Source organism: Pseudophryne corroboree, chromosome 3 (assembly GCF_028390025.1).
Source record: "Pseudophryne corroboree isolate aPseCor3 chromosome 3, aPseCor3.hap2, whole genome shotgun sequence".
NCBI lineage: Eukaryota > Metazoa > Chordata > Amphibia > Anura > Myobatrachidae > Pseudophryne > Pseudophryne corroboree.
Genome location: NC_086446.1, coordinates 631,274,593 through 631,300,706, shown reverse-complemented (window position 1 = coordinate 631,300,706; position 26,114 = coordinate 631,274,593). Strand labels below are relative to the sequence as shown.

The window sequence follows — 26,114 nt, the reverse complement described above, 5'->3', positions numbered from 1 at the left end:
GCCCTGACTTGGCTTCCCCTCCGTGAAACACTCCCCCCACCGAATCGACGGACAACCCCTGGCTCCTCATCTGGCAATTCCTCTGTCTGAGGAAGCTCTACGCTACTCCTTACCGCGATGTTATGTAGTATAGCGCACAGGACCACTATTTTACTTGCCATCTCCGGCGAATACATGATGTCGCCACCAGTGCGGTGGAGCACACGAAAACGGCCTTTAAGGACCCCAATTGTGCGCTCCACCAGCTGTCTAGTGGCAGTAAGCGCGGAGTTAAATTCCGTCTGTGGTCCTGGCCTGGGATTACGGTAAGGAGTCATGAGCCAGGGGGTGCAAGGATATCCACGGTCTCCTGTTTGAGGAGAAGAAAAAATTAGAAAGAGTATATTCCTAAAATTGTTTAAAAATGGCTGGAAATTATGTTGGCCAACTCACCCAATAACCACATGTCTGCTCGTTGTCTTGATCTTAATCTGTGCCATATCCCTGATTGTCTAATGACATAAGCATCATGCGAGTTTCCGAGAAACTTGGCATTCAGGGAAAGGATCTGGAGGGATGGCCCACAAACAACCATTACATTCAGAGAATGAAACAGTTTCCTGTTTCTATAAATTTCTTCATTATGTCTTGGTGGCACAATAGCTACATGTGTGCCATCCACAACCCCAATAACATGTGGGAAGCGACTACCACCTTCCTCAAATTGCCGCTTCACCACATCTAGGGCACCATCATCCAGAGGCATAGCAATAAATTGCTTCACACGCTTTATGAAAGCCTGGCTGACACGCCGCAGGACCTTACTGAACTGGCCCTGCGACATGCCAACCAGGTCTCCAACAACATGCTGAAATGACCCTGTGGCCAAAAAATGTAACACAGCAAGGAATTGTGTCAATGGTGGTATTGCTGTAGGATACCGAATTGAAGACTCCAGATCACTCTCTATTATGGAGAGAGTGTCTAGGATTAGATGTGGTGGCAGCCTGTATCTACGCACAACAACATCATCTGGCATCCCAAAAAGTAGGACACGGGTGCGGAAAATTGGTGGCCTAGCACGCCTCCGTTGCCTTGGTTGATAAGGAGCCGGTTGTGGTTGTGGGGCTGGCGGTTGGGGTGGGAGTGCTGCTGTGGGTTGGGGTGGGAGGGCTTCTGCTGCCACAAACACTGACATCACACACTTAAAAAAATTTAAAAAGATATGGTGAATAAGACAAATCCAATAAAAAAACAAAAACACCATAATATTTTTATTTTATTATGCAGGAGCATACGACATTTTTTCTGGATTCAATTCCGGAACAATTTGAAATTGAGACAAAAAAGGAAAAACACAAATTAAAAGTGAGAAACCTATATAGTTTATTGAAAATACAACACAAATATGTCAACCAACCAAACAGACACATAATAAGAGCATCAAATACATAACAAACACCTAAGTATAAATTAAGAAAAATAGGTTATACATCTAAAATAGATTCACAACAAAATTTAGCCCTTTAGTAGCTATTACAGGCAAGAACAGCACTACTTTGCTGAACAATCCTGGGAAAAATTAGTTAATTTATTATAAAGATGGATGACAAACATAAGCAAAACACTTTGAACAAACACAAACAGCCACAAACACAGGCCAAGGGGACTTACCTGCTCCTCCAAAAACAACTGAAGATTAGTGTTGTAAGGCACACCAAACAAATAAAGTGTAAGTGATTCCAAATAAAATAACGGGATAATTCTCCCAAAATAAGACACCTACAAGAGACACAAAATGACACTAAGAACAACATTTTTACATTAGTCCACAAAACAGAAACACTAAAGCACAGGTTTTGTTTTATAAATTTTCAATCAAAATATAGATTAACAACATTTAATATTTAATAAAAAAAAAACATACATTGCAACAACAGAGTTGCATTTAACAACAAGACGATTGCACGAATACTCACAAACGGAACTTCGCAAAAAGTATGCAATACTGTCTATATGCTAAACGCGAACAAACGGGAAAATGTATGCTTGACAATTACTCACTCAGAAAAGCACAATAGCACCTTCACGCACGGGCCACAAACTCCAAACTGCAAAATCCAAACAACTCCAAACTCAAAACTACCAACACTCACAGCGTGCAAACTAGGCCCTTAAATAAGCAGTGCAATCATTAGCAAGATTACCAGACTGTACACCTGTGTGAATGAACGCGCCGCACGTAGGTATAAATAGGCACACACCTGGGCGTACACACGTCATCTCCAACATGGCTTCTCGTGAGGAATTAGCAGCAGAGATGGACCGCATTGCACAGCAGCAGATGGCATTGGCGAAAAAACGCCTAGAGTGCCAGAGACGGATGTTGGAATTCGCCTCTGCGGATTCTGAAGAGGCAGGACCTAGTACTCTGCAAATGTCAGCTTCTGAGCCCCAACAATTGAGTGGGGATACCCTGCCACACACACATACTGGCCAAACTGAGGGAGAATCAGCATTAGCCACACAAACACAACAGACAGAAGCTGCTAGTGAGGAGGAAGATGGTGAGGAGCAACAGGAAGAAACCTCACAGGCTACCTCCAGACGTAAGAAAAGACAGCCAGCATTCACTAAGAGGGAGTTGCGTGTCTTGGTCACGCAGGCCATGTCCAAAATACATAGAGGCCCCAAAAACATGGGTGCTGCTACAAAAGATCGCATCTGGAGGGACATCACACATTCTGTGAATGAAGTTGGCTCTGTCGTCAGAACATCGCAGGAAGTTAGACGACGGTAAGTGCATCTTGCCAGTCCTTTTTCTGTGCTAAGTTGACTTAAAAATGTAGTTACATGTGATGTTATGTATAGCAAACACAAGCAGAACATGTGTCCTATATATTTACATACACAAATAATAAGACTCTACTTTGCCCCTCTTTCACAATACATATGTAGGTGGGCCGACTTCAAATCCCGCCTGAAGGCAAAGAGGTCTGCGGAGTGGAATGCCTCAAGGGCTACAGGTGGAGGACCATCTGTCGCTGTGGAGTTTACAGACTTGGAGGAGATGGCGATGGCCTGTGTCAGTTATGAGGAGGGCCAAGGGGTGTCTAATATGGACACGGACCTGCCTGAGATCCTGACGGGACATGACTTGCCAGGTAAGTTTACACATGTATTTGTCTGCAATTTAAACTGTATTTATAAAAAAAAAACTAATTTTTAATTTTATTTTTCCCCCACACATTCTTCTATTTGCTTGCCACAAAACACAGCACAGGGGGGTGATCAGTTTGAGTCACAGGAGGGTTATGTGGCTGAGGTGGAGGGACCTAGTGGGTCTGCCAGTGTGGGGCCACAAATCCCACCTCTGCAGGTTCCTACTGGCCCCCCCACCCAACCCTCTGCTATCCCGGAGATCCTGCTTGAAATCGCTAGGTATGGTGAGAGCCTAAATGCGTTTCAAGACAGGGTCATCCAGGAGGTAAGCCAGATAGCTGTCCGGCTCACTGAGCACCGAACCAGTGTTGAGCAAGGTGTTGCTCAACTCTGCCAAGGTCTGGCAGAGATCAGGCAGGGCCAAGAACAACTTGCCTCCTCATTCCAAAGCCTTGCAAATAACATCTTGCAAGGGCTCCAGGCCATCGCTGTCTCCCTTGCCCACAGTGGCAGAGAGCCACCCACATCGGCTCCCTCCCCTGCCCCTGCCCAGGAAGAACAGCCCACTGGGCAGGCCCAATGAAGGTCGCTCCGCAGACCAAGCCAAGAAGAACAGCCTCAGGCGGGGAGAAAAAAAAGAAAGTGATGTCTCTCCAGATGGGCAGCACCCATGTTTTTCATGTTGCCTCTATGTTATTTTGGAGTTGGCTTGTGTGGCCAGAATGGATAACTCCCTCTTAGTGAAATGTATTATTTATGTTTGGAGGTATTGTAGCCTGTGAGTTTTTTTGTATAAACACCAGAGCCATCTTCCTCTTACTAGTGTGCTATGTATTGTTGTGTTTGTGTGGTGGATCCTAATTCTTTCTCAGTTGGGTCCAAATTTTTGTGTGGCAGGGTGTGTAATATGTTTTATTTATGCTTACAAATTATAATTTTGTCAGAAGCTGAATTTTGCAGAGTACTGAGTTCTGCTATATCATTTGTGTCAGTGCCATATGCTTGCTGCTTGGTCCATCTCTGCCTGTGAGACTCACGTGTAGCCATGTTGTTTTCATGTTGTGAAATATTACTACAGTAATAAAAACTTAAAAAAAAAAATTGGGCAGTTTATTCAAGGTAATGCATTAGGTAAATCTTAGTTCCAGAAAGATTAGGTCAGCATATAGACACTTGTAGACCAATCTGCAATTTATACCAAAATATTGCATCAACCCAAAAATACAGGTATGCTTTGCACCACACTTTAATGTCCATATTAAGTAAACTGACACAACACTTTTTAGATTTATCTATGGTCAACAGGACATCATTTAAAACATTGTCAGATATTATAAACAAATATTAATGTTACATTTCTGACAAAATTAAAGTGTATGCTGCATTATGTGGGTGTCGGTTTCTTTTGCAAAAATGTTGCAGCTTTCAAATTAATTTTGAAATAATTTCACTTGTTTGTATTTGTTAGTCTTACACACATTAAAACAATTTTAACAAATGTTTACACACCAACTTGAACACAAATAACAACCTTATTTGGCAGTGTGTGAGATTTATATGTGAGTAGAATAAACATGTAATGTGGGTTCAGACAATTGCTGGTTGCTAACTTTCATCTGCGCAGTAATTAACAAGTAATTGCCCATCAGATGAATGTGCTCTCCAATTAACAGCTAATTACTGCATACACACTTGTAACAGTACTTCGCAAATGTAGAGTAACTGCAGACCTACTCGGCTGCTGCGTGGAGGTTGCTACGGTTTCCTATGTTAGTTTTAACAGCGACAATGTTTAATTGCGAAAAACACGCCCATTGCGAGTTGCATACTCCCACACTGTACGCCCACTTTCACGCCCATGTCGGAGCATTGCGAAGTCTCGCCTCCGCCACGCCTCCGCCACTCCTCGTTTTCGTTTGCCAGTTACGTGTGGTTTTTTTTTTTGTATTTTTGCACCAATGTCGTACAGATGTACTCGCGCATGCGTATTCACGCTTTTGCGCATGCGCAGACACTTAGTTTTCGCACATTTGCGATGCGATGAATCTCTGCGATCAACTCGGAATGAGGGCCTTAATTATTGTAGTGCTGCAATAACTTTTTAGGTCAAACTCGCTGAAAAGTAGCAGTTTTTTTGCAAGACAGCATTTTTTGGTGAGTTGACCTCAAAACTTTAATATCTCAGTTTATTCAAGCAATTGCCATGCAATTTACATAGCAGAACCAGGTTGATTTTGCCATGTAAATGATTGCCACTTTAAAAAACAGAAGAACTCGGACACAGAGACTAAATTTATACTGCTTTTAAATTGAGTTCTCCTATATAACCCATTTAATCAAACAGAGTAGGTGAAGCGAGACTTTGTATGAAGATTATGTATATGCATACTGTATGTCACAAGTTCTTCTTGTGTTTAGCTCAGGTAACGCGCTATTTGTGCTGTCCCTTGTTTCTCTTTCTTTCAAAGACACACATGCACGCACATTCCCACAGATGGCATACTGTTCTTGGATACAAAAAATGTGCACCCTTTTTTCTCTACTTTGTTTTTCTTTTAGCTTTTCATTAAACCTAACAGATTTTCTATATATTTCTCAATGCCATCTTCCCCCCCCATGTGCCTAATTCCGATATGTAATGTACGGTATTGCACTGCCACAGGGTAGAAGCTGTGCTATACCGTACAACTAATATGGTAATGCTGTAGGAGGAGTAAGTAGGAAATAGACGCCTCCTGCCAGCATCTGCGATCCGAGCGCTGCGTCGATGCAGCATCGAATAATCATCGTGGCCATCAGGATCATCGGTCAGCCCTCAGCCATCTGTGTAAGCCGAAACTTACTCAGATGGGCCATCAGAACTTCTCTGCCAGGTCCAGGAAGTCTGCATCTGACGACGCAGATCCGGGGCTCACCATCAGGGGTTAAAGGGAGCTGGAACGGGGCGGAACTGTGTTCCGTCAGTTCCACTTCCTCCGGCTCACCTAACCCGATGTGTACCCGGCGCCGCAGGGAGATGCCGGGCACCCGCTGAGATTGTGTTACCAGCAGGCGCCCTGCTCCCCACAGCGGAAGCCGGCGGCAGGAGCTCAAAACTGAGCTCCGGCTTCCGGCTGTGTCAGTGTGCGCTATGGGAGAGACGTCATGACGTCTCTCTCATAGTGCTGAGGAGCGGTCGCCAGGTGGACTGCTGCGGTCGGGCAGGGCTTGGTAAGTATGGTGTTTTTTATTTAAAAACATATGTGTGAGTGTATTAGCGGTGTGTCTACTGGGGGCAAGCTACAGGGAGCTAAGCACTTGGGGCAAACTACTGGGGGATAACTACTAGGGGCAGACTACAAGGGGGCAAGCTACTGGGGCAAACTACAAGGGGGCAAGCTACTGGGGGCAAACTACAAGGGGGCAAGCTACTGGGGGCAAACTACAAGGGGGCAAGCTACTGAGGGCAAACTACAAGGAGGCAAGCTACTGGGGGCTAACTACTGGGGGCAAACTACAAGGGGGCAAACTACAGGGGCGCATTACTACTGGGGCATTACTACAGGGGTGCATTACTACTGGGGGCATTACTACAGGGGCATTACTACTTGGGGGCAAACTACTGGGGCATAACTACAGGGGCTAAACTACTGGAGGCATTATTACTTGGGGAAAACTACTGGGGGCAAACTACATGGGGCTAAACTACAGGGGCTAACCACAAGGGAGCAAGCTACTGGGGGCAAACTACAGGGGCGCATTACTACTGGGGGCATTACTACTGGGGCATTACTACTGGGGGCATTACTACTTGGGGGCTAAACTACAGGGGTCTAAACTACAAGTGGGCAAACTACATGGGGGCATTACTACAGGGGGGCATAACTACAGGGGGGTATTATTACTGGGGGCATTACTACTGGGGGCATAACTGCAGGGGCTAAACTACAGGGGGCATGACCACTGGGGGCTAAACTACATGGGGCAAATTACATGAGGACTAAACTACAGGGGCTAAACTACCGCGGGCAATACCACTGGGAGGCTAAACTAAAGTGGGGGTATACTAGTAGGGTCATAACTGCAGGGGCATTACCACTGGGGGCTAAACTACTGGGGGCATAACTACTGGGGCTAAACTACAGGGGGCTAAATGACTGGAGGCATTTCTACTGGGGGCAATACTACACAGGGGCATTACCATTAAGGGCATTACTAATGGGGGCACTACTAATGAGGGCATTGTAAAGGGGCATCACTCCTGGTGACATAAGGGGCATTACTACTGGGGGCATTGCATAAGGTGCACCACTACTACGGGCTCTATATAAGGGGCACTACCAGTACAGTGGACATCGCATAAGGAGCACTTCTACTGTGGGCATTGTAAAAGGGGCGCTACTGCTGTGGCATTGTGTTTTACAGGGTGCTACTACTGTGGGCATTATGTGTTATTAGGGGTGCTACTACTGTGCATGGGCGCCGGGTGGATGAGGAGTGAGTTCCACCACCTCTCTAGGACCACTTTAAGCACCGCTCGCCACCCTACAAAACGTGTTCGTTACACCCCCACTTTGGATAACGGTCCCTGTCACCACCCCCACTCCACCACTAAACTCTGCAGCAGGTCAGTCATGGTAGCGTTCACGCAGAACGGGTACTGCACATACACAGTGCACACACCGTCGGAATCAGGCCCATTATTGGAAAACAATAACAAGCAGTGCGCGCAGTCCTACAGACAAGTTATCTTCCCTGAGTTTACATCTCTTTGTCAGTAATCAGAATATAGTAACAAATGTCTGCCTGTGGCAGGAAATATATACCACAAGGCAATGTTTTGCTTATTTTAATGGTGATATCTGAATGTTACATTCATAATGAGGCAGCTGTTTCTGTTTCCAGCAGGATTCAGTACTACAAAATATCCTTGAGTTAGAATAAGGTATACAGTGTTTACTTTACAGATTCATAAAAGGCAGGTGTAAATGCACAGCACATATATTTTTGAGTCGATGACAACTGTTTGTCACAGGACATCTCTTCTGAATACCCCACATACAGCATCTGTTCTGTAAGCTGAGAGCTGTTTGATCAGTTAGTGATCTGAAACTGATCTGAAGTCCCATTATAGGACCTTATGATGGCAGGGATGAAGGACTGCTTATAGTGACCGAAGTGACGGATCCTGTAGGTTCCAGAGTCGGCTGATGCAGGTATGTGCCACTCAATTGTAGCATTGCTCTGAGATCCTGTGCCCTTGTGCCAGTAATATCTGAAGAAAAATAAGCTCAATGTTAATTCATGATAAATAAATGACAGGATGTTAGACCATAGATAGCAGAATGAATCTCCGGTGTAGTGGTTCTCAAACTGTGAGTTACAGTAGGACTTCATTTCCGAAGATGTACATCTCTTTTAGTTAGATAGACATACTGTACCAGCCCTGATTCTGAGTCAGACGCAAGAAGAAATGCAGACAGCTGCAAACAGTAGTGCACCATAGAAAACAATTGCAGCCATGTGCAGCACAGTGTGCACACACAAGCAGAGATTGCAAGTGCAGGTGGATTAATCTGTCTGTTGAAAGACCACTCTTTATGTGTACTGGCCATTTCTGGGCAGAAACTGGGCGATGACCATGAAGGTGGGACACCTGACTCAGAGTGAGTGTTTGCACCTAGCATGGTGCTGGTGCAAGTTCTGACTCCAATGATGACTACTTAGGATGGAAAATCAGTGGGTGGGCCAGCCTTCTGCATGGAGGCACACGAATACCCGCCATATCCAGGCGTTTACTCCCTTTATAATCAGGTAGTCAGCGGGCTGCCAGAGCCATACAGTAAAGTGGCTGCAGACCTGTCCAATTTAGAATCAGCCCCATACAGTCTAAAAGTGGCCATACACAGGTCCATCTTAATATAGGGGCTCACTGGGCAGCTGCCCAGTGGCCCACGGTTCTTGGAGCCTTGGACCCGGGGCAGGCTGGTCTCAGGCCATTTAGCTTCTTGGGGGGCAGGTGAGAATGTTCCCGGCTGCTCTGGTTGTGAATTCACAGGGCGGTGAGGACGCATTCTCTACCTGCATCACAGTTTGCAGCCAGAAAGTTAATGACCAACACTCTGATTGGTGGACAGCTGGAGTTGTCCACCAACCAAAGTGCGCATTCTCTACCTGCCTCCCAGCCTACAATCACACAGTGAATGGCTGTCAGCATGCTGATGGGTGGATGTCTTAAGTTATTCACCAATCAGAGTGCCTACAGCCATTCACTGTCTGGAAGCATGTGGAGAGATGGAGTGGGACTGCAGAAGGGGTAAGTTATTATTGTTTTAGTTTGTTTGTGTGAATGGGTGGGTAGGGTAGTGCATTGCATTGCTTTGCCCATGGTCTATAATGTTGTTAAGATGACCCTGGCCATACACAACCTAAGCTACGAGAAGCAGGATCACTTATGTACCTCATCTAATTTTATAGGCAGTGGCATACCAATAGCCCCAGCTGGCCCCGTGGTGGCTTGTGGGTGCTGGGGGTCTATGGGGGCTCTTGTTATGCAACTACATGGACCTAGAGAAACTTATATGTGGTCCCGTCACACCTGCTTCCATTGAAAATGTCCCTCCCAAAATGGCCACCTCCTCATAATAGAACAGTTATTAAGGATGCTAGAGGAGGTGGCAGCCATTTTGGGAGGGACATTTGGGAGGGGAAGGCGTAACAGTTCTGCAGACCTACGGCGGCGGCAGCCGGAGGGGGGGGGGCCTGACAACGAGCAGGACAGGCATGATGGGACCGCAGACCCGTGGCAGTCGGGGAATCCCCTGACAACAAGCAGGTACTATAGGGTGGGGCATCTGAAACTTTTTGGGCAGGGGGGTACATAATTTATTGTTACGCCACTGGTTATAGGTACGCCCAATACTAACTGTCTCATTTCTGGGCATGGTGATCGGTTTAGAGTAATATTGCAGAAAATGAATCCAGAAATATGGAACAGAGACTTCCTTCAGCTAAAGTGCAGTGATGTACAGAAGAAGCCGGTGTAGCCACAGAATGCAGCTGGCTTGCAGGTGCGGTGTGGAATGCAAAATTAACTACAAAGCAAAGGAAATCCACATTATGACTATTCCTTTTATAGATTTTAACCTTTTCCAGTCTTCATAAGATCCACTTACTGCACACAACACATATCACATTTATACCACTCACCTCGTCTCCCAGGAGGCATCGTTATGTACCGTGTGCCATGTCCCCTTTACATTGTCGTACTTTTCTACTTTTATATAAGTATCATTAGTCTGAAACATAAATTACAAAAATGCTAAATATTTTCTAATGTCTTTTTTACAATGGTTTCATTAAGATGTGATACCTCCTTAATTCTAGGTTCAGCGGCAATATAGAGAGACCAGTTTAAGCACTTATTTCTATTACGATATTAAATCCATTGGTCAAAGCCACCGATCATCTGCGGTTACTAGTAAATATACCCCACTAACTACTATCTCATACATAGAAATAGCAACATCTACAACATGGATCCAAAATATTGATAAGAAAAAACTCAGAACAACGCAAACATAAGGAGACCCTGTGGTGAGATCATAAGAAAAATGTCTGTTAGATCATTTGTTTGTAGTTATACTGTACTTTCAGCATTCTCTGTCTAAAACTATTTACTTCTTAGTAACTTTGATTTAATATTTAACAAATGTTGTAGGATTATGAAAATGGTGGTGCATTAATGATCATTATATTTGGTAGAAAACATTTCAAAGGTCCATATATCAGTCGAATGGATGGCATCCAAGGTGCAACAACAGCAGTTTAGCAGATTAACAGGTAAAAAGGAAATGTAGGGGGTAATTCCAAGTTGATCGCAGCAGGATTTTTGATAGCAATTGGGCAAAACCATGTGCACTGCAGGGGAGGCAGATATAACATGTGCAGAAAGAGTTAGATTTGGGTGGGTTATTTAATTTCTGTGCAGAGTAAATACTGGCTGCTTTATTTTTACACTGCAATTTAGATTGCAGATTGAACTCACCACACCCAAATCTAACTCTCTCTGCACATGTTATATCTGCCTCCCCTGCAGTGCACATGGTTTTGCCCAATTGCTAACAAAAATCCTGCTGCGATCAACTTGGAATTACCCCCGTAATCACCAGCAAAAATTAGTAATAAACAGGAAAACCACAGGGAGAGAGAGAAAAAGACTGATAGGAAGCTCATGGTGAAAGAGACTAAGGGGGTCATTCCGAGTTGATCGCTCGATAGCAACTTTTTGCAGCGCTGCGATCAGATAGTCGCCGCCTATGGGGGAATGTATTTTCGCTTTGCAACGCTTTTGCAGCCAACAGCACAAAAAAGTTTTTTGCAGTTTCTGAGTAGCTTTGGACTTACTCAGCCGCTGCGATCACTTCAGTCTTTTTGGTCCCAGAATTGACGTCAGACAACCGCCCTGCAAACGCTTGGACATGCCTGCATTTTTCCAAACACTCCCAGAAAACAGTCAGTTGATACCCACAAATGCCCTCTTTCTGTCAATTACCTTGCGATCGGCTGTGCGAATGGATTCTTTGTTAAATCCATTGCCCAGCACGATCTTCTTTGTAACTGTACAACGCGCCTGCGCATTGCGGTGCATATGCATGTGCAGTTTTGCTGAGATTTAACCTGATTGCAGCGCTGCAAAAAGTTGCTAGCGAGCAATCAACTTGGAATGACTCCCTTAGATGCCCATTTATTAACATTATTTTTACTAAAATAATGTTAAAAAGGGTGTTTTCACACCTTTTTCACATTATTTTAGTATCGCCTGAATGTATTAAAGGACATTTGGAGCACGTTTCATGAAAAACTGCTCCAAACCCTTTAATTGTCCATTTTTTAGTAACCCAGATCACATTCCCCATACTTATAATGGTAAATGCGATGTGGCCAAATTTACAACAACAACAAAAAAATGAAAAAAATTCCAGCAGTGTGCCCTGTGATAATGTCGCCAGCTCAGGCGAAATCATAGTCCGATGGACACACACAAGCTGAGCACTGGTTAAAAAAACGGGGAAAAAAAGTGGAAAAAAAACCCATACTCACCTGTCCAGGGAGCCGGTGTCCGCTGCCCCAGTGAGCGCTGCCGAAGGACCCTGCACCCGGCATCCTCCTGAAGCAGCAGACACTGCCTCCTGGACTGGTAAGTATAAAATCTGTTGTGGGGGGGCTCTTTTGCACGCGGGTTTAGTCGTGACGGGGGGAACCCGGTGGCAGCGGCGGAGCATGCGCAGCAGAACATTGGGGTATTTTTTACGTTAAAAAAAAATACCCCGATGATGCTGCGGAGAGGCATCGCAGGGACAGAGCTTGAACGCAAACTTTGTGCCTGCATGGGATAATTGATACATCCATGCGATGTACTCAATTATCGCAGGGCGAGTTGGGTCGAGTTTATCACCTGTCATCCGCATCATCAGATGTGGATGGTGATAATAGACCCCTAAGTACACAAGACAAGTTCTTCTCCATGGGCTGTTAAATACCAACAGATATGCTACTATTGGAACGCTAGTGTGCAATACAAGATTGAGTCACATACTATTCTTTGGGGCCTCTAAGATACCTGTTACTCCAAGGCAGCACCCTCACTGGTGTTATAATTTAACAATCCATTTCTAAGGGTTTATTCTCATTCAGATGCAGTCATACTATCCTATATAATAAAAGGCTAACACTGCTCCTCACCTCTATGGGGGGAATTCAAGCATTTTGCATGCTGGTGGCCACTAGATGGAGCCCGGTGGATCAATTCAATTGTTACTCCATTCGGGCGCGCACAGCTGCCAGCGCTGACATTACTGTTATGTTGTTCTGTCATATTGATGGGCTGGTAACTAGTGATGAGCGGGTTCGGTTTCTCGGAAACCGAACCCCCCCGAACTTCACGCTTTTTACACGGGTCCGAGGCAGACTCGGATCTTCCTGCCTTGCTCGGTTAACCCGAGCGCGCCCGAACGTCATCATCCCGCTGTCGGATTCTCGCGAGGCTCGTATTCTATCGCGAGACTCGGATTCTATATAAGGAGCCGCGCGTCGCCGCCATTTTCACACGTGCATTGAGATTGATAGGGAGAGGACGTGGCTGGCGTCCTCTCCGTTTAGAGTAGACTAGAGAGTAGTAGAGACACTTGATTTACTAATTTTGGGGAGCATATTAGGAGTACTACTTGCTGATAGTGTGACCAGTGACCACCAGTTTAATTAATCCGTTCTCTGCCTGAAAAAAAACGATACACAGTGTGACACAGTCACATACCATATCTGTGCTCAGCCTCAGTGTGCCCTCAGTGTGCTGCATCATCTATGTAATACTGTATATCTGACTGTGCTGAGTGCTCACTGCTCACACAGCTTAATTGTGGGGGAGACTGGGGAGCAGTTATAGCAGGAGTACATATTTTAACAGTGCACACTTTTGCTGCCAGAGTGCCACTGCCAGTGTGACTGACCAGTGACCACTGACCACCAGTATATTGTGATTGTCTGCCTGAAAAAGTTAAACACTCGTCGTGTGGTGTTTTTATTCTATAAACGCATTCTGCTGACAGTGTCCAGCAGGTCCGTCATTATATAATATATACCTGTCCGGCTGCAGTAGTGATATATATATATATTTTTATATCATTATCATCCAGTCTATATTAGCAGCAGACGCAGTACGGTAGTCCACGGCTGTAGCTACCTCTGTGTCGGCAGTCGCTCGTCCATCCATAATTGTATACCACCTACCCGTGGTGTTTTGTTTTTTTCTATCTTCTTGATACTAGTAGCTTACTTTAGGAGTCTGCAGTGCTGAGCTGACAGTGTCCAGCAGGTCCGTCATTATATAATATATACCTGTCCGGCTGCAGTAGTGATATATATATATTTTTTATATCATTATCATCCAGTCTATATTAGCAGCAGACGCAGTACGGTAGTCCACGGCTGTAGCTACCTCTGTGTCGGCAGTCGCTCGTCCATCCATAATTGTATACCACCTACCTGTGGTGTTTTGTTTTTTTTCTATCTTCTTGATACTACTAGTAGCTTACTTTAGGAGTCTGCAGTGCTGAGCTGACAGTGTCCAGCAGGTCCGTCATTATATAATATATACCTGTCCGGCTGCAGTAGTGATATATATATATATTTTATATCATTATCATCCAGTCTATATTAGCAGCAGACGCAGTACGGTAGTCCACGGCTGTAGCTACCTCTGTGTCGGCAGTCGCTCGTCCATCCATAATTGTATACCACCTACCTGTGGTGTTTTGTTTTTTTTCTATCTTCTTGATACTACTAGTAGCTTACTTTAGGAGTCTGCAGTGCTGAGCTGACAGTGTCCAGCAGGTCCGTCATGATATAATATATACCTGTCCGGCTGCAGTAGTGATATATATATATATTTTATATCTCATTATCATCCAGTCTATATTAGCAGCAGACACAGTACGGTAGTCCACGGCTGTAGCTACCTCTGTGTCGGCAGTCGCTCGTCCATCCATAATTGTATACCACCTACCTGTGGTGTTTTTTTTTTTTCTATCTTCTTGATACTACTAGTAGCTTACTTTAGGAGTCTGCAGTGCTGAGCTGACAGTGTCCAGCAGGTCCGTCATTATATAATATATACCTGTCCGGCTGCAGTAGTGATATATTTTTTATCTCATTATCATCCAGTCTATATTAGCAGCAGACGCAGTACGGTAGTCCACGGCTATAGCTACCTCTGTGTCGGCAGTCGCTCGTCCATCCATAATTGTATACCACCTACCCGTGGTGTTTTTTTTTTTTTTCTATCTTCCTGATACTAGTAGCTTACTTTAGGAGTCTGCAGTGCTGAGCTGACAGTGTCCAGCAGGTCCGTCATTATATAATATATACCTGTCCGGCTGCAGTAGTGATATATATATATATTTTTTATATCATTATCATCCAGTCTATATTAGCAGCAGACGCAGTACGGTAGTCCACGGCTATAGCTACCTCTGTGTCGGCAGTCGCTCGTCCATCCATAATTGTATACCACCTACCCGTGGTGTTTTTTTTTTTTCTATCTTCTTGATACTAGTAGCTTACTTTAGGAGTCTGCAGTGCTGAGCTGACAGTGTCCAGCAGGTCCGTCATTATATAATATATACCTGTCCGGCTGCAGTAGTGATATATATATATATATTTTATATCATTATCATCCAGTCTATATTAGCAGCAGATGCAGTACGGTAGTCCACGGCTGTAGCTACCTCTGTGTCGGCAGTCGCTCGTCCATCCATAATTGTATACCACCTACCTGTGGTGTTTTTTTTTCTATCTTCTTGATACTAGTAGCTTACTTTAGGAGTCTGCAGTGCTGACAGTGTCCAGCAGGTCCGTCATTATATAATATATACCTGTCCGGCTGCAGTAGTGATATATATATATTTTTTTATATCATTATCATCCAGTCTATATTAGCAGCAGACGCAGTACGGTAGTCCACGGCTGTAGCTAGCTACCTCTGTGTCGGCAGTCGCTCGTCCATCCATAAGTATACTAGTATCCATCCATCTCCATTGTTTACCTGAGGTGCCTTTTAGTTGTGCCTATTAAAATATGGAGAACAAAAATGTTGAGGTTCCAAAAATAGGGAAAGATCAAGATCGACTTCCACCTCGTGCTGAAGCTGCTGCCACTAGTCATGGCCGAGATGATGAAATGCCAGCAACGTCGTCTGCCAAGGCCGATGCCCAATGTCATAGTACAGAGCATGTAAAATCCAAAACACCAAATATCAGTAAAAAAAGGACTCAAAAATCTAAAATAAAATTGTCGGAGGAGAAGCGTAAACTTGCCAATATGCCATTTACCACACGGAGTGGCAAGGAACTGGTGAGGCCCTGGCCTATGTTCATGGCTAGTGGTTCAGCTTCACATGAGGATGGAAGCACTCAGCCTCTCGCTAGAAAAATGAAAAGACTCAAGCTGGCAAAAGCACAGCAAAGAACTGTGCGTTCTTCGAAATCACAAATCCACAAGGAGAGTCCAATTGTGTCGTTTGCGATGCCTGACCTTCCCAACACTAGACGTGAAGAGCATGCGCCTTCCACCATTTGCACGCCCCCTGCAAGTGCTGGAAGGAGCACCCGCAGTCCAGTTCCTGATAGTCAGATTGAAGATGTCAGTGTTGAAGTACACCAGGATGAGGAGGATATGGGTGTTGCTGGCGCTGGGGAGGAAATTGACCAGGAGGATTCTGATGGTGAGGTGGTTTGTTTAAGTCAGGCACCCGGGGAGACACCTGTTGTCCGTGGGAGGAATATGGCCATTGACATGCCTGGTGAAAATACCAAAAAAATCAGCTCTTCGGTGTGGAAGTATTTCAACAGAAATGCGGACAACATTTGTCAAGCCGTGTGTTGCCTTTGTCAAGCTGTAATAAGTAGGGGTAAGGACGTTAACCACCTCGGAACATCCTCCCTTATACGTCACCTGCAGCGCATTCATCATAAGTCAGTGACAAGTTCAAAAACTTTGGGCGACAGCGGAAGCAGTCCACTGACCAGTAAATCCCTTCCTCTTGTAACCAAGCTCACGCAAACCACCCCACCAACTCCCTCAGTGTCAATTTCCTCCTTCCCCAGGAATGCCAATAGTCCTGCAGGCCATGTCACTGGCAATTCTGACGAGTCCTCTCCTGCCTGGGATTCCTCCGATGCATCCTTGCGTGTAACGCCTACTGCTGCTGGCGCTGCTGTTGTTGCTGCTGGGAGTCGATGGTCATCCCAGAGGGGAAGTCGTACTCGTAAGACCACTTTTACTACTTCCACCAAGCAATTGACTGTCCAACAGTCCTTTGCGAGGAAGATGAAATATCACAGCAGTCATCCTGCTGCAAAGCGGATAACTGAGGCCTTGGCATCCTGGGCGGTGAGAAACGTGGTTCCGGTATCCATCATTACTGCAGAGGCAACTAGAGACTTGTTGGAGGTACTGTGTCCCCGGTACCAAATACCATCTAGGTTCCATTTCTCTAGGCAGGCGATACCGAAAATGTACACAGACCTCAGAAAAAGACTCACCAGTGTCCTAAAAAATGCAGTTGTACCCAATGTCCACTTAACCACGGACATGTGGACAAGTGGAGCAGGGCAGGCTCAGGACTATATGACTGTGACAGCCCACTGGGTAGATGTATGGACTCCCGCCGCAAGAACAGCAGCGGCGGCACCAGTAGCAGCATCTCGCAAACGCCAACTCTTTCCTAGGCAGGCTACGCTTTGTATCACCGCTTTCCAGAATACGCACACAGCTAAAAACCTCTTACGGCAACTGAGGAAGATCATCGCAGAATGGCTTACCCCAATTGAACTCTCCTGTGGATTTGTGGCATCGGACAACGCCAGCAATATTGTGTGTGCATTAAATCTGGGCAAATTCCAGCACGTCCCATGTTTTGCACATACCTTGAATTTGGTGGTGCAGAATTATTTAAAAAACGAGAGGGGCGTGCAAGAGATGCTGTCGGTGGCCAGAAGAATTGCGGGACACTTTCGGCGTACAGGCACCACGTACAGAAGACTGGAGCACCACCAAAAACGCCTGAACCTGCCCTGCCATCATCTGAAGCAAGAAGTGGTAACGAGGTGGAATTCAACCCTCTATATGCTCCAGAGGTTGGAGGAGCAGCAAAAGGCCATTCAAGCCTATACAACTGAGCACGATATAGGAGGTGGAATGCACCTGTCTCAAGCGCAGTGGAGAATGATTTCAACGTTGTGCAAGGTTCTGCAACCTTTTGAACTTGCCACACGTGAAGTCAGTTCAGACACTGCCAGCCTGAGTCAGGTCATTCCCCTCATCAGGCTTTTGCAGAAGAAGCTGGAGACATTGAAGGAGGAGCTAACACAGAGCGATTCCGCTAGGCATGTGGGACTTGTGGAAGGAGCCCTTAATTCGCTTAACAAGGATTCACGGGTGGTCAATCTGTTGAAATCAGAGCACTACATTTTGGCCACCGTGCTCGATCCTAGATTTAAAACCTACCTTGGATCTCTCTTTCCGGCAGACACAAGTCTGCTGGGGTTCAAAGAACTGCTGGTGACAAAATTGTCAAGTCAAGCGGAACGCGACCTGTCAACATCTCCTCCTTCACATTCTCCCGCAACTGGGGGTGCGAGGAAAAGGCTCAGAATTCCGAGCCCACCCGCTGGCGGTGATGCAGGGCAGTCTGGAGCGACTGCTGATGCTGACATCTGGTCCGGACTGAAGGACCTGACAACGATTACGGACATGTCGTCTACTGTCACTGCATATGATTCTCTCCCCATTGAAAGAATGGTGGAGGATTATATGAGTGACCGCATCCAAGTAGGCACGTCAGACAGTCCGTACTTATACTGGCAGGAAAAAGAGGCAATTTGGAGGCCCTTGCACAAACTGGCTTTATTCTACCTAAGTTGCCCTCCCACAAGTGTGTACTCCGAAAGAGTGTTTAGTGCCGCCGCACACCTTGTCAGCAATCGGCGTACGAGGTTACATCCAGAAAATGTGGAGAAGATGATGTTCATTAAAATGAATTATAATCAATTCCTCCGTGGAGACATTGACCAGCAGCAATTGCCTCCACAAAGTACACAGGGAGCTGAGATGGTGGATTCCAGTGGGGACGAATTGATAATCTGTGAGGAGGGGGATGTACACGGTGATATATCGGAGGATGATGATGAGGTGGACATCTTGCCTCTGTAGAGCCAGTTTGTGCAAGGAGAGATTAATTGCTTCTTTTTTGGTGGGGGTCCAACCAACCCGTCATTTCAGTCACAGTCGTGTGGCAGACCCTGTCACTGAAATGATGGGTTGGTTAAAGTGTGCATGTCCTGTTTATACAACATAAGGGTGGGTGGGAGGGCCCAAGGACAATTCCATCTTGCACCTCTTTTTTCTTTCATTTTTCTTTGCGTCATGTGCTGTTTGGGGAGTGTTTTTTGGAAGGGCCATCCTGCGTGACACTGCAGTGCCACTCCTAGATGGGCCAGGTGTTTGTGTCGGCCACTAGGGTCGCTTAGCTTACTCACACAGCTACCTCATTGCGCCTCTTTTTTTCTTTGCGTCATGTGCTGTTTGGGGCGTGTTTTTTGGAAGGGCCATCCTGAGTGACACTGCAGTGCCACTCCTAGATGGGCCAGGTGTTTGTGTCGGCCACTAGGGTCGCTTAGCTTACTCACACAGCTACCTCATTGCGCCTCTTTTTTTCTTTGCGTCATGTGCTGTTTGGGGAGTGTTTTTTGGAAGGGCCATCCTGCGTGACACTGCAGTGCCACTCCTAGATGGGCCAGGTGTTTGTGTCGGCCACTAGGGTCGCTTAGCTTACTCACACAGCTACCTCATTGCGCCTCTTTTTTCTTTGCGTCATGTGCTGTTTGGGGAGTGTTTTTTGGAAGGGCCATCCTGCGTGACACTGCAGTGCCACTCCTAGATGGGCCAGGTGTTTGTGTCGGCCACTTGGGTCGCTTAGCTTAGCCATCCAGCGACCTCGGTGCAAATTTTAGGACTAAAAATAATATTGTGAGGTGTGAGGTGTTCAGAATAGACTGAAAATGAGTGGAAATTATGGTTATTGAGGTTAATAATACTTTGGGATCAAAATGACCCCCAAATTCTATAATTTAAGCTGTTTTTTAGGGTTTTTTGAAAAAAACACCCGAATCCGACAAAAAAAATTCGGTGAGGTTTTGCCAAAACGCGTTCGAACCCAAAACACGGCCGCGGAACCGAACCCAAAACCAAAACACAAAACCCGAAAAATTTCCGGTGCTCATCACTACTGGTAACTAGTCTAAATTAATTATCCTGTGCAGAAAATACTGTATTTCCCTTTTATGAGGACATGCTGCTAAATAAGATTAGACTGGATAATGGGTAGCAGAAGCTTGAATTATTTATAAAGAGATGTCATTGGAGTTCATTTAAAATGAAAAAAATCCGCAGGAGCACAACGCACTTTACAGTTCACATCACACATTATGTAGAGCTCTCCCACCTCTTATATATATCCTGGCCTGCTCAGCATGGCTCATCAGAACATGGGAATATTGCTTCCTTGTCTATGCTGTCTTTTTGTAGGGTAGGGTATGATTTACCAGCAGTCGGGATGCCGGCTGTCAGTATACCCACAGCAGCATCCCGTCTGCTGGCAGCGAGTCCTCTCGCGGGCTCACCACACTTCGGCACCGGTGGCTTGCTTTGGTTGCCACAGGTTCTATTCCCACTTGGTTGGTAGACCGGGTGGCGGTTGGGATTTCAGCTGTCGGAATTCCGGCGTCGGTCTCCTGAATGCCGGGTTCACGACAGCCGGCATTTTAACTGCATCCCCTTTTTGTCATACGAGGCATTGTGATTTTAAACAAAAATAGGGGCAAACAACTTTAGCAATTTGTTTTTAATGTCCATAGAGATCATTGGAAAATATATTAAACTTTCTAAAAGCAGAGAGGTGGACAACTGGAGGTATTGCCCATAGCAATCAACCAGATTCTACCTACAATTATACAGAATGTGCTTGATAAATGCTAGCTTGGTTTCTATAGGTAACTTCTCACCCACTTGTCACTGCTCGACTCTTTATTAGATGATTTGACATTTTTCACCCATATCACAGATAAAAAAGGAGGAACGCAGATGCCACACTCACCATATATGTCACAGAACTCCTGGGGTTTCCCGCAACAAAGGTTACTGAAGCTACGTCACCCTGTGAATACCATAATATAAAAATTGTTCACTCCATAGATTGTGAAATATATTTATTGTCCCTGTGAGCTACAAAGAGGAAACAAGTGACATCAGTGTTGCAGACCTGAATGATAGCATAGAGGGCAGCAGCAGTGGTGCCGAGAGGGGGGGCAGGTATAAAGTAATCTCTTCTCTCTAATGGCCAACATCATCTTCCCAAATATCACTGGGAAGACGGTGCTGGCCGGAGAGGAGGAACCCGCTTCCTGATAAAGTAAGGTTGGAAGCGGGTGCTCTGCCCCCGCTCTTCCTGTGTTAAAATTGCGCCCCACTGTGGAACATGCAATATTTTAATAGTAAAGGGTGTCATCACGCCCCCTTTTTTAAGCCATGCCCCACCTTCCTTTACCGGGGCCCCACTTGGCTCTCTACGGCCATGGGTGGCAGGGCTGATTTTAGGAAAGTAAGGGTGCTGGTTCTTACAGTTCTGACAAATAATACTTGTCTGCTGGGTACATCCATGTCCCCATTGCCTTCTCACAGAACAACCCAGCCTAGGAGGGGTAGATGGATAAAATTAAATTTGAATATATGTTTAGCATCTATATGTCTTTGTCACTTTGCGCAGAGAGAATGAATGCATATGCGGGCCGGTAAATTTGTTCTTCAAACAGAAGAAAACAAAAAAATCTAAATTATTTTTATGCCTGATTTTTGGACCCCAATAAGAAAGAGACTAGAGCAAACGGGTGTATATATGGTTGGGCAGAGAAGAATGGGGCTAATTTGTGTCACTGTTTTTTTTTTTAACTATTGCAAGCTGAACAAGTTATAGTTTTAATATCAAGTAAGTAATAAAACTTCTTTTCTTACTTACCGGCCGGTATTGTGGCATAACCTGAACCAATACATCTCCAAAGGTTTTGGTGTCAGGAGCTTTATCTGCAAGAACGGGACCCAAGAATGTAAAAAGCTGGGATTGATTAAAAAACGGTGGCTGTGGTCCTCTTGGCAGTTTATCCACGGTAGCCTAAAAAGACATGCTTTATGAGTATATAAACCACTTGTACTCATTGCACCTTTTCAGCCCTACTTTTCTGATAAAGATGCATGCCACACCCCTTTGGGGGTGAGGCAGTGCGCAGCTTCTGCAAACAACAGGATGAAACCAAGCCCCAACATGTCCGGCCACACCCACTAGTGCTGGGGACAGATAGTTCACACTGGGGCTCTGTTCCTATTATGTAAATATTATGAGATTTTAGTGTAGGGCAGTGGTTGCCAAACATTTTAGAATCACAGCGCCCTAGAATAACAGAATTTTTACACGGCACTCCTATTGAAAAATGTAGAAAATATATTAAATGAAGTAAATTGTGTTTATATGTCATCCTTCGGTTCAGTTGTGTGGTGATACTTGTGTTTGTCCACATATTTTATGATTGACAGCCACCAGCTCTGGTTTTACCTATTAGATTGACAATAAATAATTTGAATTGGTCCTGGACCACCAATCCAAGGCACCCCTGCAAGTGTCCCATGACACCCCAGAGTGCATAGGCATGCAGGTTGAGTACCACTGGTGGAGGGAATTGTCACAGATGTCCTGTACAGAGATGTGATTACACAGTGTACAAGATCATTCTGGAACTGTGTAGAGGTCACGCAGGTGATTCGAAGGTCACACAGGAAAGGCGACAAATAGTAGACTTATTTGATATTAGGGTCAAATTATATTGCAATAGATACCACAGTTTCTAGCCATGTCCCTGAGTTATTTATATTATTTATCATGAAGAAACATGGCTTTTAAGTATCTAATGCAACACCACAAAAAATTGCAACATAATACGCTCAAAAGTATATCATGAGACTCAGAGCCGGCCCTAACCAATATGATGCCCTAGGCAAGATTTTGGCTAGTGCCCCCTAGCACCGCCGCTAGTTCTGCAGGAGAAGCCTGGCATGAGTCAGCTGTCAGCTCTGCTAACGTCGGGCACCTTTTGTTTATAAAAATGCATATTATTTGTATTATTATATGGCTAGGATGCACAAGCAGCTTCTGCTGATTAAAATGATATGCAGCATGCCTATGTGACTGCAGCTGTATCTGCATACGAAATCCTACATTACAGTGATTTCCAGGAATACACGCAACGTAGCATTTCGTATGCAGATACAGCCGCAGTCACACACAGAATATAGACATGCCGCATATCATTTTAATCAGCAGGAGCTGCTGGTGCCCCTAAGCATGCCAAATGCCCTAGGCATTTGCCTAGTTTGCCTATGCCTAAGGCCGGTTCTGACGAGACTATGGGGTTACCACCTCATCCCTTTAATTCTGGACACATATTAATTACACAGTTTACAGTATGTGGCGGTAGCGTCTAGTTTCCCTTCGTGGAGAGGACCTTTCCCATAAGCCCCTGGGTCCATGTCACAAACTATTTGGAATAGTAACCTGTGGTGAGAGAAGCGGAGTGGAGCGCACAGTAAAAAAATAACAACCTCAAATGAACGGAGAATGGAGAAAACATTTAGGTGCTGTAAGGGCGGAAGTTCTCTCCTGCCCTCTCTTTATGTCACTTCCAGGTCCTGATCACGAAGAAAGCATAGACACATCCGTTCTGCGGCTGGCTGACTTCAAGACTCCATTTCACCTGGTTTTAATCAGCCACAGAACCTGTGTAATTATTAATATGTTTCCAGAATTAAAGGGATGAGGTAGTAACCCTATGAGAATAGTACTGTTCTTTAGCACAAATAAAACCATTTGCCCTTTCATGTAACTGTGTGCGCTGTTACTACACAAAGAATATACATTGCAGCTTTACACTGGTCAGAACAACACATCTACAGTAGTTTCACTTTCTGGTACCTCTGTGATGGCTTTGGCCAGCCCCCTATACAGCTGCAGGTAAGCAGACAATGTGTGTGGCCCATAAATAGTAGATGCAGCTTCGTATCGCTGAGCCTGTAATGATAAGTATATTAGCTCTTTCACTTGCTATCAGGAGTTGGGTGAACCCAGTCATTATAATTCCAGAGATTACCAGTTACTGATTCATTTTCACACATTAAGAACTAATCTGATTATTCATAGTTCTAGGACAAAGTTTATATTGCAGACATTGCAGTAAAGCACATTACATGCAACAATAAAGATGTTTCTTTTTCATCCACTAGGGGTCACTGGAGTACTCTTGGGATATGGACGGCTTCCACAGGAAGTAGGCACTGAATAAATTAATTTTGAAACTACACCTCCCCTCCATATCCCTGAGTACCTCAGTGTTTTTTCTGTGCTCGACACAGTTAGTAGGCTTGTGGAGTTTGTCCACATTTCATTAGAATTTTTTCTAAGTTTTTTCTTTTTTTCAACGATTTACCACATCCCTTCCCCCCTTCCAATAGGCGTGGGTCCGGGATAGTGAAGGCTGCTATAGCAGCTGTGGGTGTCGGACCTCTCTAAAAAAGAGCTCCCTCACTACCACGCGCAGGACTAAAACCTGCAGTAAAGGCTGGACGGAACTTACAGAGAAGCCCCGTCATAGCCCTCACCACAGGGTCCAGGTATGTTGAACGGGGCGGTCAGCTCATGCTGCCGCCCCGCTGTGTAGGATACTGTGTGTGTGGCCGCCCGCCGCTGCCTTCAGCCGCCCGCCGCCGCTTCCAGCGCCGCTGTTTAAGCTGTCTCCCCCGCCGCTCTGAGCCGCGTCGGCCACGTGGTTTTATGCATAGGCCGCTTCACGGCTCTATGCAGCGCGCTCCCAGGCCCTCGAGGTACACGGAGCGCGGGGGGGGGGGCACACAAATGAGAGACAAAGGGCAGGCTCCTTAGCCTAGTGAGTAACTTTGCTGCCACAGTGATGTTCCCTGTACACAGAAATGTCAGGGTCACTGGATATAATCTCATGATTCAACTCTTATTGATAAAGGGAATACAGCAGCGCTGCATATGTATTACAATAGGCTATGAAGTCTTTGTTAAAACAAGATTAACCATGTTTCCTGTTGTATTTCCAGAATTTCCTGTGTTACATCTCTCCTCCATTGAAGGCGCAGGGGTGTTAAGGGGAATTTGGGATCAGGCATATTGCTGGCGTGCACTGCACTTGGCCAGATATATATTTATAGAGACACCTTAGTGCTATTTACTGAGTCGTGCAAGTTGTCTGTCTTTGTTTTTTGTTTTTTTTGTATTGTCTGTCTGCATGAGTAAGACACCAGCAATTACTAATAAGCAGTTTCCCTGCCATGTCTAAAACATGGGTATACACTCACTTCTTTTACTAATTATTTATTTCATAACTGTTTATAATGATCCTAAAGACTGCAAATCTGAATCATGGCTGTGGCAGCCAAATACTGGCTTTGTTCACTGTTGTAAAGTAAGATATGTTATATCAATTGGTCAGCACATGGTGCTTATAAAACAGTATCTGTGGAGCACTGCAAAGCATTGTGAGTTCAGGTCTCACCTGCAGCAGCTTTGGCTTAATTCACTTGGCCACACCACACTGGATACGCCCAATCTCATCTGATTTTGGAAGCTAAGCAGTGTTGGGCCTGATTAGCCACCTAGGAGTACAAGGTGCTGTAGGTAATTTTAATCTACAGCCACACCACTCTGGATACGCCCAAACTCATCTGAGCTTGGAAGCTAAGCAATGTTGCATATTGTTTTGCCATCTGGGGGAAACTGGTGATCCAACTAGATTGCATACTAATACATGCTAGTTTAAACTGTTAAAAATAGCTCAGTTTGGGCTTACACTATCAATATAAACCTACCATAGGTTTTACAGTCAGGATAGCTCTCCAGAGGCCGCTCCCAAGAGTGCGCTCCCGGCGCCGGCCACTAGATAGGGCCCATTAACTAAGCTGTGGTTAAGCAGCAGTCATCTCAGGTTTTAAGCCTATGTGAGGTCACATTTAGTTTCAGACTTCTAAAAATGTATTATACCTCTGTATCAGGATATATCTGGATATTTGTATATGGGTATATAATTTATATGTGTATGTATGCATATATGGAATATATATATATATATTTATTAAGGTCTGAGTATGTGTGAATATACATTGTTGTATGTATGTGTAGATATATATATATATATATATATATATATATATAATATGCTGACATTAAAAATCTATTTTGCAGTAAGCAAGACTAATTGATCAGCACACAGTGCTTATTAAACAGTATCTGTTGAGCACGGCAAACATGGTGAGTT

The 26,114-nt window shown here is 45.0% G+C and overlaps 1 protein-coding gene across 1 annotated transcript in view; it reads right to left on the bottom strand.

Moving 5' to 3' along the window:
- Nucleotides 1–7,968: 7,968 nt before the first annotated feature.
- LOC135057361 (putative neutral ceramidase C) overlaps nt 7,969–26,114 on the bottom strand; it is a 167,137-nt gene continuing 148,991 nt past the window's right edge. The window contains exons 18-22 of the mRNA XM_063963249.1: nt 23,753–23,848; nt 21,749–21,901; nt 20,831–20,890; nt 10,330–10,418; nt 7,969–8,395 (exon numbers count right to left, since the gene is read on the bottom strand). Of these exons, the coding sequence (XP_063819319.1) occupies nt 8,215–8,395; nt 10,330–10,418; nt 20,831–20,890; nt 21,749–21,901; nt 23,753–23,848 (579 nt within the window). The 3' untranslated portion in view covers nt 7,969–8,214. The remainder of the gene's footprint in view (nt 8,396–10,329; nt 10,419–20,830; nt 20,891–21,748; nt 21,902–23,752; nt 23,849–26,114) is intronic.